General features: G+C 51.0%; 1 protein-coding gene across 2 annotated transcripts in view; it reads left to right on the top strand.

The window, feature by feature from the left end:
• The first annotated feature begins 579 nt into the window (after nt 1-579).
• The window catches only part of RCC1L (RCC1 like), a 33,290-nt gene continuing 18,205 nt past the window's right edge, over nt 580-15,664 (top strand). For both annotated transcript variants that reach the window (XR_014786103.1, XM_084822483.1), the window contains exons 1-6: nt 580-1,182; nt 4,346-4,475; nt 7,589-7,717; nt 8,912-8,978; nt 14,005-14,056; nt 15,493-15,577. Coding sequence is in view for 1 of the 2 variants with exons in the window: in XM_084822483.1 (XP_084678609.1) it covers nt 595-1,182; nt 4,346-4,475; nt 7,589-7,717; nt 8,912-8,978; nt 14,005-14,056; nt 15,493-15,577 (1,051 nt within the window). In the remaining variant the exon portion in view is untranslated. The remainder of the gene's footprint in view (nt 1,183-4,345; nt 4,476-7,588; nt 7,718-8,911; nt 8,979-14,004; nt 14,057-15,492; nt 15,578-15,664) is intronic.

Below are 15,664 nucleotides of genomic sequence, written 5' to 3'. Positions count from 1 at the left end.
ACCTTGCGACGCCAAACAGGACCAACAGAACGATCAACCCACGCCGCCGCTGTATTTTATTCTGAAAAAGGCTTGATCTATGCAACAAGCACATATTAATAAATGGTTATGACTTTGGTCGTGTTTGGGAGAGCACACCGGCATCGATCATCTTGACATTAAACAGATAAATGTAGGATTGTTTTAATTATAAACAGTTGCATCTCTGTGTTATTCATTTGCAATTTCTTTTCTTTTCTTTTTATTTTTAAAAAAGCATTACTTTAACAACGCAATTTTGTACATCTCTACTTAGAAGTAAATCCCATTGAGTTCAACGGGGCTTACTCCCAGGAAAATGGGTACAGAATCGTAGCCTAAAATTAACAGCGAAAGTCATGAGGCCCATGCCTCTGGTGTCATGGCCGCCGCCTCTAGCCCAGACGTGAAACGAGCCCACGTGACACGCCTCCGACGAATGAGAAGCGGCGGCGCGGGGCGGGGCGGGGCGCGAGATCAGCCTTTGCCTATCGTGTCATGGCGACGCTCGGGAGCAGCGCTTGCGCCTGCGCGCAGGGAGGCGGAACCCTCAGAAACGCCTCCGCAGGCGCCTTAATGAGGGGGAGGCCACGTGACGGCGGCGGGGCTGAGGCGGAGGATGGGCCCGCCCCTCGTGCCGCGGCCGCCGCGGCGACGCAGCCCCCGCGCGCCTGCGCACAGCGGGGCGCGCGGCCGCCGCCCAGCCGCCGCGCCTGCGCAGAGCGGCCCGGCGCCGCGGCGCCCGCGGGACTGTGGGAGCCGCGCCTGCGCAGAGCGAGCCGGAGCCGGGGAGGGCGAGAGGCGGGCAAGATGGCGGCGCCCGCGGGGCGGGCGGCCCTGCGCCTGGCGCGGCGGTGGCGCTCGCGGGCTCCGGGCGGGGGCGCCTCCCTGGGCCCGCCGCAGAAGCTTCCTTCGGAGGCCTCCTCTCGAGGCCTGGCCAGAGCCGCCGGGACGAGGACCGTCAGGGACCTCAAGGACGCCGCCGCCGCCGCCCCCGTTTTCCAGTACGTGGGGGGGCAAGCCAAGAGGAAGGGCCGGGTATTCGCCTGGGGCTTCTGCTACTCGGGGGCGCTGGGCATCCCCAGCTTCGTCGTGCCCGACGCCGGGTGGAAGAAACGCAGGAGGATCCAACCCACTCCGTATCGCCTGGATGTGGAGGAGAAGGTGAGGGGGTGGTGGGGTGGGGTGGGGTGGGGTGGGGTGGTGGGGTGAGGTGAGGGGGTGGTGGGGTGGTGGGGTGGTGGGGTGGGGTGAGGTGAGGGGGTGGTGGGGTGGTGGGGTGGGGTGAGGTGAGGGGGTGGTGGGGTGGGGTGGGGTGAGGGGGTGGTGGGGTGGGGTGGGTTGGTGGGGTGGGGTGAGGGGGTGGTGGGGTGGTGGGGTGGGGTGAGGGGGTGGTGGGGTGGTGGGGTGGGGTGGTGGGGTGGGGTGAGGGGGTGGTGGGGTGGTGGGGTGGGGTGAGGTGAGGGGGTGGTGGGGTGGTGGGGTGGGGTGAGGTGAGGGGGTGGTGGGGTGGTGGGGTGTGGTGGGGTGGTGGGGTGGGGTGGGGTGAGGGGGTGGTGGGGTGGGGTGAGGGGGTGGTGGGGTGGGGTGAGGGGGTGGTGGGGTGGGGTGGGTTGGTGGGGTGGGGTGGGTTGGTGGGGTGGGGTGAGGGGGTGGTGGGGTGGTGGGGTGGGGTGAGGGGGTGGTGGGGTGGTGGGGTGGGGTGGTGGGGTGGGGTGAGGGGGTGGTGGGGTGGTGGGGTGGGGTGAGGGGGTGGTGGGGTGGGGTGGGGTGAGGGGGTGGTGGGGTGGGGTGGGTTGGTGGGGTGGGGTGAGGGGGTGGTGGGGTGGTGGGGTGGGGTGAGGGGGTGGTGGGGTGGTGGGGTGGGGTGGTGGGGTGGGGTGAGGGGGTGGTGGGGTGGTGGGGTGGGGTGAGGGGGTGGTGGGGTGGGGTGAGGGGGTGGTGGGGGGTGGGGTGGGGTGGGGGGGAGGGAGAAAGAAGGCGAAGCCAGCCTCCCTTTTAAAAACGGGGGTGCGTTTGGATGGCTCTTCCGGGGGTAAATCAGGCGACGCTGCTGCGAACCTGGCAGAGCAAAAGGCATTTTCAGAGCTAGTTGCAGCAGTATCTATTTATTCATTCATTGCATTTATACCCCGCCTTGCGAGGAACCCAAGGCGGCTTACATTCTCCTCCTCCTCCTCTCCATTTTATCCTCACAACAACAACCCTGTGAGGTGGGTTGGGCTGAGAGTCTGTGACTGGCCCAAAGTCACCCAGGGAGCTTCCCTGGCCGAGTGGGGACTAGAACCCGGATCTCCCGGCTCCCGGTCCGACACTCTCGCCGCTACACCACACTGGCTCTTCACACACACACACACACACACACACACACAGGCTTCCTGCTTCCTGCAGGAGTGGGGTAGCAGTTAGAGGGCTGGCGCAGGATGTGACTATTCCGGAGGTTGCCGCTCAAAGAGCAGGCTAAAAATCTTAGAAATGGGCAGATTCCAGGTTTGAAGCTGCGCCGTTCGCAGGGTCACCTCCCTTTCATACTGTCCGTCTCTTCTTCGTGGATCAGTGATATTAGCCACTGTATTTCTGATGTTCAGTTAGGACTGCAGATCCTTCTGTGGTGCACAACAGGCTTGGGGGAACCCTGAGGTTGCAGAAGTATAAAAAAATCTTTAGAAAAAACCCCACCGGAGGGAGCAATCTTATGGCCGCTAGTCAGCAGCTAGATGGTCATAGGATAGGTTGGTTTCCGGGAACCAACCCCCCCCCCCCCCCGAGGCAGCGTGGAATGGCCCACGCTCCATGCTCGGAAGAGGAGTGCAGAGTGGCCAAAATGGGGTGTTCCGGGGGAAGTTCTGGGGCGGGGAAGGTGGAAATGCCAGTACGACGCATCCTATGTGTCGTCCGGCAGCTGCCTCCCCTGTTCTGCCTTCCCGCAGCTAAACAGCCGAAATTGGCTGTCTAGCCACAAATGCAGGTTGGCTGAAGCACGGAGGGGACGATTCCCTCCACACTTCTCCTGCCCTGCGTTGGATAGGCAATCACCTCCGATTTCGGAGGCGGCCGCCTATCCCGGTAGGATTGCGCCCTAAGTTGGTTTTGTGTATGTGGAAACCCCAAAATGAGCTCAGTGAGGACTTGAGTGTGTCAGTGGGCACAGAATGTTGGCTGACCCTTAGGGAGAAAAGGGGAAAAAAGGGAAGAGGGAATGGCTGCAATTTTGTACAGCAGTGCTCTAAATTCCATCATTTTTTTGAGCTGGTATGAAATGTAACGCAGTTTGCAAATTAAAAAGCGCCCATAACCTGAACCATTTGGAGGGCAGCTGTTTGGGGAAGTCTGATGAAGTGGTTAAGAGTGGGCTAGGATTGTAGAGACCTGGGTTCAAATCCTCACTTGGTCATGAAGCTAAACTGGGTGATCTTGGGCTAGCCCCTGTCTCTCAGCCTACCTACCTCACAGGGTTGTTGTAAGGATAAAATGTGACGGTGGGTAAGACCAGTGTACGCTGCTCTCAGCGCTTTGGAGGAAGGGCAGGATAAAAGTGTAACGACTTGGGGGCGGAGTGTGAACTTTTTAAGGATAAGGTCTTAGTTTCATTCCTCTGCATCTTCACTTGCACAGTACTGCTCTAGATGATTAGTGGTATACAGCAGCTTTGTATGTTGGGAGGGACCATATAGCTCAGTGGCAGAGGATGCACGTACTTGGCAAGCCAAAAAGACCTTTGCCTGAGACTTTGGAACTCCCCTTGTTTGTAGCCAGCTTGCCAGTAGCTTTTTAGGAGGCTACTAAAAACAAATGCCAAGCGGGTGGGCGGAGAAGGAACAGAGCCGAGTGACAGGGCTTTCCTTCCTCTATGGCCAGCTTGTAAACCAAATAGGCTGGTGGAGGGGAGACGGCTCACTCCATCCCTCTTCCGCTAGCCCTGTCACTCACCTACGTGGAATTCCTGATCGCCTGTGGTGACGGGGCAATAAATACAAGGCTGGATTAGAGAATACATGGGACTGCTGTGGTGCATTTACATCAGAGGCGGCAGCAGTGCTGGTATGGGTTGGTGGTGGGTGAGGGGAAGCATTGCAAGCCAGGAAGGTCCCCTAGGAAAGGAAGGGGCTGCAGGATGAATGTCTCACTCAGCGTTGCACGTCCTGTACATATATGGAACTCTTCCCTGGTTCAAGATGACTTTTTACAGTGTGGAGGGTGTTGCTGATCCACGAATGCTGTTTATGTTTCTCTCTTCCTCCGCCTCTTCTTCATCTCTCCCTCTCCGCACTCTTGTGCATCAATATGTTGCCAGACCTAAACATCTACTTCTGTCTTACTTTGAAAGATCTCCTCCGTTGCCTGTGGCTATGGGTTCACGCTCCTGTCCTCCAGGACGACTGATGTCACCAAAGTCTGGGGCACGGGGCTGAACAAGGATTCCCAGATTGGATTTCATCAGAGCAGGAGAGATCGGTGTAAGTACGTGAAGGCTCTGTGAGGCTTGAAGCTTTGCATGCTCTCCTCGCTCCTTCTCCTGTGCTGCTTTTGTTTTTACAGGAGCAGTGATTGCTCTTATTTTATTATAGGTATTTTTATACTGCCCTTACGTCATATTCCTAAGGTGGTGTGCAAAAAAGAATACAGCTATTAAAATGTAAATACAACCCCCCCCAACCCCCAAAGCAGAACTGTTATAAATAAAATTGTTAGGCGGATTAAAATTATTTATTTATTTACCACATTTGTATACCGCTCCACATCTAAACCGATTCTGGAGCAGTGCACAAGAAGAGATAAAATGAACAAAAGATAAAAAGAATGAAACGTATTCACGTTATTCTTAAAACACGCACACACAGCGTGCCAATAAAACTGGGGGTGGTTGACGCAGGGAGGCTTCCTGGAAAAGAGCTGCTTTCAGGAGGTGCTGAAAACAACCCAGTGTTGGCGCCTGCCTGACCTCCAGAGGCAGGGAGTTCTGTAGGAAGGGGGCCACCACACTGAAGGCTGTTCTCTGGGTGGACTCCAGTCGGGCCACAGGTCCATGTGGAACCACCAGGAGCAAACCCTCTGATGACCTCAGTGACTGGGCAGGTGGGTAAGGGTGAAGGCGCTCTCTCAGGTGTCCTGGTCCAAGTTGTTTAGGGCTTTGTACACTAGCACCAAAACCTTAAGCCTGGCCCGGGAGCGAATAGGCAGCCAGAGCAGTTCCCTCAGCAAAGGGAAATTGCATCTAAAAAGCTTGAGGAAAATAAAAAAAAGGTCCTCTCGGTGTCTGGCAAAGATGGGTGCCAGATGATTTATTTATTGCATTTCTATCCTCTTGCAAGGAACCCAAGGCAGCTTACATTATCCTCCTATTCTCGGTTTTATCCTCACAGCAACCACCTTGTGAGGTAGGTTGGGCTGAGAGTCTGCGACTGGCCCAAAGTCACCCATTGAGCTTCCATGGCCGAGTGTGGGCCACACTCGGCCATCTCCCGGCTCCCAGTCCAACACTCTCGCCGCTACACCACACTGGCTCTCTTGGGACAGCATTCCACAACTGGGGTGCCATCACTGAGAAGGCCCCCTCTTTCTGGTAACCACCCACCTCATTTCTGATGGCAGGGGCACCGACAGGAATAACATATCCTTTTCCCTTTTTTAAACTCCTAGCTGCAGCTCCAGGAAAGTTAGGTGCTATCTAAATACCATTGCTATTGTTGGCTCCTGAATGTTTACTGGGTCTTTTTTAAAGTCATACTGATTTAATTTGGATTTAGGCATGTCTTGTTTCCTCTGGATTGTGGCCCCTCCTCCCATGTGCAGATCCTCCTTGGGAAGTATACAGCTAGCAGAAAACAGATGCTGAATGAAATGAGCCTTTAGTCTGATCCAATAGGGCTTTTTGTATGTTGAAGTTATGAATCGAACCTCCATTTTCAGAGGCGGTCTATGTTGACGGTATTAGAGCCGAGGATGTTCAGCTCGGGGGGTCTTTGTGCTACAGGAAAGAGGCTTCCTGGAAGCACCTGCCCAGCTGCTTTTGCAAACAGGATGCTGAGCTAGGCGAACCTTTGGCCTCATCCATCTGAGCTCTGTTTGTTTTTAGACTTTTAAAATGGGCATTGCAAGATATTTCTAGGAGTGCAGTTAGAATTAATAAGCAAGGTTGCATGCCCAGTAGCACACAGTAACAAGCTCTAGCTTTGTACCATGAATCCACTGACCGGCTGAACACTTGCGAATCATAAACAGCAAGGGTTTTGTAGGGCCTTAAAGACTCACAAGTGCGTTATGGCATCAGCTTTCGTGGACTCGAGTTCAGATACATGGACTCTCGTCCACAAACGCTAACGTCAGTCTTTAAGGTGCTACAAGCCTCTGGGCTGGTTCACACGTCACGATTTCATTTTCATTTCATTTATTGCATTTCTGTACTGCCCAGACAGCTGAAGCTCTCCGGGTGGTTTTCAAAGATGAAAAACCTTAACCATACAGTATTACGCATAATATAAAAACAGTTTAGCTACGAGCGTATAAACAGAGCAGGCAGACATGCACGTATCCAAACAATGTCCCATGACTTGATTAAAAACCTATCGTATGCTGCCAAATGCCTGGGAGTAGAGGATGGTCTTAACCTGGCGCCGAAAAGATAGCAATGTTGGCGCCAGGCAGGCCTTGCTGGGGTGTTCATTCCAAAATTGGGGAGCCACCACCGAGAAGGCCCTTTCCCTCATTGGCAGTTTCTGAGGAGGAGGGGGCCCTAGATGATGAGCATAGTGTATTGGTAGGCGGCAAGAAGCATGCCGGCTGCCATTTTGAATATGCAAGCCATGGTGGTGTTGTCTTACACCAGGGCCTGATCCGCTCAGGGCCCTCAACCAGATTCGAAGATACCAATATCACTCAAGTCCACTTGTGTGAAAGAATGATTTATTGATGGAAAACGGATGCAGAGAAAGCAAAAGAAAGCTTACACGACCCTTCACTCTTGGTTCAGTCACTCTGGTTCCCAGGGGAGAGGCAGGCGCCGTTCTGCGGGGCTGGTTATCTGACCAGGTGGTGCATTTCCCCCCTCTCTGACGAGAACAGGTAACAGGCCAATTTGCTCAGGATTTTATAGAGCAGGCCTCAGTAAGTTAAAAAACGGTCAGAAAGGGCACATGCTGCTCGTCCACCCTTCACCAAGGCAGGGAAGGGACTTTCTTATAACAGAAAAAGGAGTATCTTTATCAGCTGAGAAAGTACAGACTGTCACTGCAACTATACATTGTCTGATTTTCTGTGAGTAGCAAAAAGCTGACTGCTACTTACTCAACCGTGAAAAGTTCACACCTGCCTCCTTGCCACGCTCTTCAAATATCCGCTACAGTTGCGTCATGCGAGCAAGATTATTTGAGGGTTAAAAATCTCAAAATGGCAGTGGGTGCACATCTGGGAGCCTCGCGAGCGAATTAACCCATGGCGCCTTACCGCGACATGCGAACCAGGTCTGTTTGTCTGTTTTTCTGCAACAGCCTGACTTGGCTCCCTCTCTGGAATTCGCAATCATATTCCTATGTGACGTCTTTGTCCTTTCTTTTGTTACATGTATAAAAAGCGAAAGGCTATGAATACGTCTTGGAACCTAGTCCTGTCCCGCTCCCCCTGGACAAGCCCCAGCAGACCCGGGTTTTGCAGGTGTCCTGCGGGAGAGCACACTCCTTGGTGCTGACGGATGATGAAGGAGGTGTGGTGGTAGTCCAGCGTGGTCATTGTCTTGCAATTCTGTGTTTTCCCAAAGCTCTTGCTCTCCGGGTGGCAGGGGTGCGCGTGGGTGCTTCTAAGCTGGCTCTGCCTTTTCCCTCCCAGCAAAACCAGGCCCAGTAATAGATTCCATGCATGGCTGTGTAGAGATCCTTGCCGGCAGCCAAGGGATCCAGTTTTTTAAGCCACAGCCCCTGCAGATGTTTGCGTAATGGCCACATGGTGGAAGGCCAGCTGTAGGAGAAAAGGAGAAATCTCTCGGTATCTTGAGCCTGGCACTCTCTCTCTCTTTCCCTTTGGCCATGGCTGGCGGGTGCTTGGTATTTGTCTCATGGCATCCCTTAACTGTTTCAGTCTCACCTGTTGAAAGAGGACAGGGGCCTCCTGATTTGGCAGCCAGATGTGGAACTGTTTGATTAACCACTGTTAGGGTGCAATCCTATTCAGGTAGGCGGCCGCCTCCAAACTCGGAGGCAACCGCCTATCCAGTGCAGGGCAGGAGAAGCACGGAGGGGATCGTTCCCTCCGTGCTTCGCCTGCCCTGCATTTTCGGCTAGAGCCGATTGTGGCTGTTTCTCCGAGGGAGGGCAGAGCTGGGGAGGAGGCTGCTGTACGACACATTGGATGTGTCATACCAGCATTTCCGCCCCCCTTGCCCCAGAATGCACTCCCGGAATGTCCCTTTTCGGCTGTGTTGCGCTCCTCTTGCAAGCACAGAGCACGGGGCTGTTCCACACTGCCTCCAAGGCAGCGCGGAAGTGGGGGAGGTCGGTTCTCCAGGAACTGACCTTGGAGCGCGGGGTCCGAGGTCGGTTCCTGGAAAACCAGATATCCTATGGCCGTCTAGCAACTGCCTTATTAAGTTATTTTCCACTTTTGCTTTCATTTGAATATTATTTTGTCTGTCTGGGTTTTTTTCCCCCTGAGGTGGGATCACTCAGGTGGTGGGGGTTATTGGAGGGTGGGGGGAGGGAGGGTTGGTAGGGAAAAGGACTGTAAGAAAAAGAAACGGAAATTCTCGCAACAACGTCCAGGATTTGAGGACGTTTATTCATGTTTAATCAGTACGAAGACATGGCCTAGCAGTCCCTGTCAGTTTCTTGATATATTGTTCTTTTGTGATATGGAACTAAACACTAATAAAGAATTATTAAGGAAAATAAAAACTGTGTTTCAGTCTTCAGCATGGGCAACAACTCCTATGGGCAGTGTGGCCGAAAAGTGATCGAAGGTGAAATTTACAGGTGAGAGCATCTTCCTCTAAATGTACTTCTACAGCAGGTTTGCCAAGCTCCAGATGAGCCATAGGGTCTCATCGGAAGCTGCCTTCAGGCTGTTTGTCCATCTAGACTAGTACTGTCTACTCTAAAGTTAGACAGGCTGGCTTGGGAGGATGGAAGTTGTAGTCCCGCCTCTGGAGGGCACCAGATTGGAGAAGACTGCTCCAGGAGGGCAACGAAGAGATCAGGGGACTGGAAACAAAGCCCTGTGAAGAGAGACTGAAAGAACTGGGCATGTTTAGCCTTGAGAAGAGGAGACTGAGGGGTGATAGGATAGCGCTCTTCTAGGACTTGAAAGGTTGTCACAGAGAGGAAGGCCAGGATCTCTTCTCAATCATCCCAGAGCGCAGGACATGGAAGAATGGGCTCCAGTTACAGGAAGCCAGATTCCAGCTGAACATCAGGAAAAGCTTCCTGACTGCCAGAGCAATACGACAATGGAACCGATTCCCTAGGGAGGCGGTGGGCTCTCCCACACAGGGGGCACTCAAGACGAGGCTGGACAGCCACCTGTCAAGGATGCTCTGACTTGGACTCCTGCATTGAGCAGGAGGTTGGACTCGATGGTCTTGTAGGCCCCTTCCAACCCTACCTCCTGGGGATTGAAGCTGGGACCCTCTGCATGCAAAGGTCCCAGGGTCTCTGCTACCAAGCTACGGTTCCTCTCGCTGACATTCCTGAGGCCAAACCCATATTCGTTCGCCTGAAATTCATTTTTAAAATGAATTCAACAGCAGACTGCCAGTTCTGCTAAAACCTGGGGTCGGTGTGGAGAGGATATTAATTTTTTTAAATGGTTTTACTTGAAAATTGTGGACCCTGCTTTTTTTTTTAAAGTTTTAAAATGGCAGCAGAAGAAATAATGTCTCAAGAAATAATGTGAGGAACAATGCAACAACAGCAATAGAGAGAACGTAGCGCAGGCCAGTTATGCAGCAATAGAAAATGGGCACCCAGAGACCGTCTCAGCCTCCTCAAAGCCTTCTGAAAAAGGCATACACTTTGAAGGCAGACAATGTCAGGGCTAGACAAGGAGAGGGCTAGACAGGGCTGGACACCACTGACAAGGCCCTATTCCTGGTGGACTCCTACAGGACATGACATGCTGAATAGAGGTTATGAGAGGCTGTACATAGAGGAAGGTGGTTCTTCAGTTACCCAGGACTCAAGCTGTTTACGCTTTATCCATAAGAACCTATAAATCTATTTATTTATTACATTTCTGTACCGCTCAAAAGCTGAAGCTCAGCAACTAAAACCATCAAAACAGGATAAAATATAATACAAAAGTTTAAAACTGCAGTATAAAATAAAAGCAAAACCTAAACCTAGCAGCAGTGCAGAGATATAAAACAGTAGCAGATTTTAAACAACAGACACTGAAAGTCTAAACTGTCTGGGGAAATAAGGGAGCAATCCTATGGCTGCTAGACAGCGGCTAGATGGCCATAGGATATGGTGTTTTCTGGGAACCGAGCTCGGAGACTGTGCTCTGAGGTTGGTTCCCAGAGAACCGACTTCCCCCACTTCCACGCTGCCTTGGAGGCAGCGCAGAGAAGCCCCATCCTTTGCACTCGCAAGAGGAGCGCGGAGTGGCTGAAAAAGGGCGTGACTGGCGGTGTTCCGGGGCAGGGAGAGTGAAACTGCCCGTACGACACATCCTATGTGCATCCTAAAAGCAGTGTCCACATTTTTCAAGTAAAAATGCATCCTGTGTGTCATACAGCAGCCTCAGAAAATGCAGGGCAGGAGAGGTGTGGAGGGAACGATCCCCCCCGCCCCAATGCTTCTCCTGCTCTCCTTTGGATAGGCGGTCGCCTCTGAGTTTGGAGGCGGCCGCCTATCTGGATAGGATTGTGCCCTAAGAACGTTTTCATCTGCTGCCGAAAAGACTACAATGTAGGTACCAGGTGAGCCTCTCTGGGGAGCCCATTGTACAATCGGGGTGCCACAGCAGAAAAGGCCCTCTTTTAGGTATCCACCTCACCTCACTTATTTTGGCGGGGGCTTGCGGAGAAGGACAGCTGAAGACAATGTTAGGGTCTGGACAGGTACATATGGGAGGAGATGATCCTTCAGGTAATCTGGCCCCAAGCCATTTAGGGCTTGGAATGTTAATGCCAGCACTTTGAATCGGGCCCAGACGTGGACTGGGAAAGTACTGGCGTAACATGATCACTTTGCCCAGTTCCTGTTAACAGTCTTGCTGCCCTGTTTTGGACCAGCTGTAGTTTCTGGACCGTTTTCAAAGGCAGCCGCACGCGTAATACCTTGAAGTAATCCAGACGAGAGGTTACCAGAGCATAGATAACTAGCTAGACTATCTCTGTCCAGATAAGGGCCTAGTTGGTATATCAGCCTGAGCTGATAAAAGGTGCTCCGTGCCACTGAGTCCACCCGTGCCTCAAGTGACACTGCTGGATCCAAGAACACCCCCCAAACGACGAACCTGCTCCTTCAGGGAGAGCGCCACCCCCTCCAGAAGAGGTTGAACATCACCTAGCCAGGGAGATGAACCACCCAGTAATAGTACCTCTGTCCTGTCTGGATTGAGTCTGTTTATTGGCCTTTATCCAGCTCACTACTGTGCCGATGCACTGATTCAGAACAGTGGGTGCCTCACCTGGATTTGATGAAAAGGAGAAATAGAGCTGGGTGTCATCCGCGTATTGATGACACCTCCCCCCACACCTCCGGGTAACCTCCCCCAGCCATTTCGTGTAGATGTTGAACAGCGTGAGGGATAGAATAGAGCCCTGTGGAACCCCATAGCAGAGCTGCCAAGGCACAGAGTAATAAGAATACATGAAATGTCCCAGCCTCTTGATTTGTGCCTGGAAATGAATAGGCAGGAATGCCAATCATAAAACTTTGGAGTTGTTTGCACTAAGCATCTTTCTAAGCCAGCCACTGCATGGCAGCATTTTGCACCACTTTAAATTTCCAGATGCTTCTCCAGCAGCAGCAACTCTTAGAACATCTTTCAGCAATCAAATTTCTGAACATTGCTTAACTTTGATAACAAAGCATATATTCTTATAAGTGCATACATAAAGATATGGTATATTTCTCATCTCCGTGATTCTTCTGCTAATGGTATGCTTTCATATCACATGCACGCAACATTGGGGAAGAGGTGGCATATGCGTTTGCTTTTTTCCTCCTTCCTCCTCATCCTGTTTTCCTTTTCTGTCTGCCATGCTGTAAACAGGGCTGCAAAGTTTATTAAATTAACCGGTGAAGAAACAGTTTAATAGACTAAAATCAGGTGACTCCATTTTAATGCAAGTAAATGGGAATGCCTCTTCTAAGCTGATGCCTACTGTGCCACTGTCTCAGAGCAAAGTTGGGTGTCCCCCACCCCTTTAGAATTATTCTGTTTATTCATGAGCATATTGATGCAGGCTTTGTCAATTAAAATAAGGTGACCCCATTTTCATCAATTAAATAAGGTGACCCCATTTTAATGCAAGTAAATGGGGAATGCCTCTTCCAAGCTGATGCCTACTGTGCCACTGTCTCAAAGCATATTTGGGTGCCCCCCCCTGTAGAATTATGTACATGTTGATGCAGGTTTCATCACTTAATCGAGTCTGCAGAGGTCCTGGGCGCAATAGGGTTTTTCAGAGCTCTCCCTCCAAAGGCAGAGAGGGAGAGACCTGACCTTGCAAGGCTCTTCCAGAAAAGTCCACAGCCAGTGCTGTTGGAACTCTGATCATAGAATCATAGAATAGTAGGGTTGGAAGGAGCCTACAACACCATCAAGTCCAACCCCCTGCACAATGCAGGAATCCAAGTCAAAGCATCCCTGACAGATGACTGTCCAGCCTCATCTTGAATGCCTCCAGCACGGGAGAGCCCACCACCTCCCTAGGTCATTGGTTTCATGGTCATATTGTTCTAACAGTCAGGGAGTTTTTTTTCCTGATGTTCAGCCAGAATCTGGCTTCATGTAACTTGAGCCCATTCTTCCGTGTTCTGTGCTCTGGGATGATTGAGAAGACATCCTGGCCTTCCAAAAAAGAGGTGTTCTGGGGGGCATTTCCTGGGCATGCTGCAAGAGGTTCTGGATTTATTTATCTTTTTGTTTTATTTATTTACAACGTTTGTTTACTGCTCCACATCTAAAGAGATTCCGGAGAGGTAAACAACAAGGGATAAAATGAACAAAAGATGAAAAGAATGAAACAGGATATTAAAATTATTTTTTAAAAAACAGAGTGCAAATAAAACCGAGGCTGGTTAACCCAGGAAGGCATCCTGGAAAAGAGCTGTTTTCAGGAGGCGCTGAAAACATCCCAGCGTTGGCGCCTGCCTGACCTCCAGAGGCAGGGGGTTCCATAGAACGGGGGCCACCACACTAAAGGCTCTTCTCTGGGTGGACTCCAGTCGGGCCATAGGTCCATGTGGAACCACCAGGAGCATGCTCTCTGAAGACCTCCGTGATCGGGCAGGTTGGTAAGGGAGAAAGCGCTCTCTCAGGTATCCTGGTCCCAAGTTTGGATTTGCAGGATCCAAAGTCTTCCTCCACCACTGACACTTTCCCCGAGCAGGGGAAGGACTATACCAGCCTGGATCTAGCGTAGTTCATTTCCCTGTCATTGGAATTTATAAGGGGAAAAAATGGAAAAGGGAAAAAGGAAGGAAAAATGCTGCTCCTGATTCCCTTTCACCCTGCTGGTACAAGCTCTGCAGGCTTTGGGTAAGGCGGTTCCTCTGCCTTTAGATTCCTCATTCCCCGCCCCCAAATTCTCCAGTAGGCATGCTCTAATGATAAGCCATTATTTAAAATGGCAAGGCGCCCTTAGGTGCAATGCCAGAAAGGTGGTAGGTGAAATGTAAGGCAGTAAATGCAATTACTTTAAAACGTTGTCAGAAATGAGTTTGGCATCTCTCCTAATTCTTTTTTCTTTTTAAAAAATCCCAACGGCACACCTTCCTGCTGGCTTATTTGACTTCCTTGTTGCAATCTGTTCCTGGCAAAATGCAGTGAGAGCCAGCTAATTAACAGACTACAAGGATTTGGAGATCGGGTTGTCCAAGTAAGTAATTTTTTCTGAATTTGTATGTTATTTCTGGTGTGCCTTTTCCTGTTGAGTTGGATCGATTTTTATGCGCCTGGTCAAACAGGAAGTTGTCTTATGCCAAGACAGGCTCTTGGTCTGTGTAGCCTGCTGTTGCTGACACTGACTGGCAGCAGCTCTCTGGGAATTCAGGCAGGTGCCTTTCCCAGCCCTATCTGGGTTTTCCTGGGATTCAACCTGGGACTTCCTGCATGCAAAATGCACCCTTTACCCCTGAGCTATGAACCTTCCCAAACAAATGATAGGAAATCGCTCTCTAGTAAGGAGCCGTACAAAATGTTATTCTTTCAAATTTTCTTGTACATCTGTTTTTTCTTTAACTCCACATTTTTGGGATTAAGGCTGCAATCATATGCGTGCTTAGACAGAAAGCTTACAACTCCCAGCATTCCCCAGCCAGCTATGCTGGGGAATGCTGGGAGTTGTAGGACTTTTTTCTGCCTAAACTTACATAGGATTGTGCCCTAAGTCACTTGAACTGGATGTAGAATGGAAGATGCTGTAGGCCATTACTAGGGATGTCGGAACGAAATGAGTTTGGATTTTGATGAATCCAAAACGAATCCCTGGAATTCCGCAGCAGACCGGCTTTCCCTGTCGGGCAGATTCGTCGCACTTGTGGACTGGTTTTCTCACTTTCCCAAATTCTGCGCAAATTTCATCATAAAAAAATATGCAAAATTAAAAAAAAATCCTGGCCAAAAATGCACATTTCCCACATAGACCAAAGCCTGAAAGTGCGCATTTTGAGAGATTTGCGCAAATGTGGATTTGCGCAAATTTGGAACACCCCCTTCCCCCATTCTGTCGATGGGCCGATGATGGAATAAAAGGTGCCTGACATTCTGCGAAACACAGATTGAATGGATTTCACACAATCCATACATCCCTAGGCTATACATCTGTCCGCCCTCTGCCACGAATTTTAAGCTGTAATGGAAATGACCCAAATTAAAGCCTTTTCCACGACTGTTTATTATCCTGATAGCAACACTTTGAGGTAGTTCAGGCTGAACGAGAATGACTGACTCCAGGCCAGCCAGAGTGCATCCCAGCTGAGTGGGTGGTTTTAATCCAGGTCTTCCATCTCTTGGCCAAAACTCAGCCCTCCCCCCCCCCCCGCCATGCTGGCTGGCAATGATGGGAGTTGTAGTCCAACATATCTGGAGGGCACCAGGTTCGGGCAGTAGTCTGCTCTAACCACTAGAATGTGAAAACGTCTTTGACTTTAACAGGACTCAAGATGGAAGGAATGTGGGTGTCACTGGCTTAGTAAGAAGCATGGCATTGTAAGCCTGGATCCTGCATTTATTTATTTGTTTGACGGCCCAACTGGCTAATGCCCTGGGGGTGGTTTCATTATATCACCCTCCTCTTGCCTTTTTTCTTTGTAGGTTGCCTGTGGACAGGACCACAGCCTCTTCAGGACAGAGAGAGGAGATATCTATTCCTGTGGGTGGGGAGCTGATGGCCAGACAGGTAGGCTGTTCCAGGTGGGTTAAGATGCAGACAAATTGGAAAGGGTTCAGAGGAGGGCAGTGATGATGATCAGGGGACTGGAAACAA

Source organism: Heloderma suspectum, chromosome 16, assembly GCF_057233095.1.
Source record: "Heloderma suspectum isolate Gila_16-S chromosome 16, 16-S_ref, whole genome shotgun sequence".
Classification (NCBI taxonomy): Eukaryota; Metazoa; Chordata; class Lepidosauria; order Squamata; family Helodermatidae; genus Heloderma; species Heloderma suspectum.
Note: the sequence above shows the minus strand (reverse complement) of the source record. Positions and strands in the feature narration are given on the sequence as shown.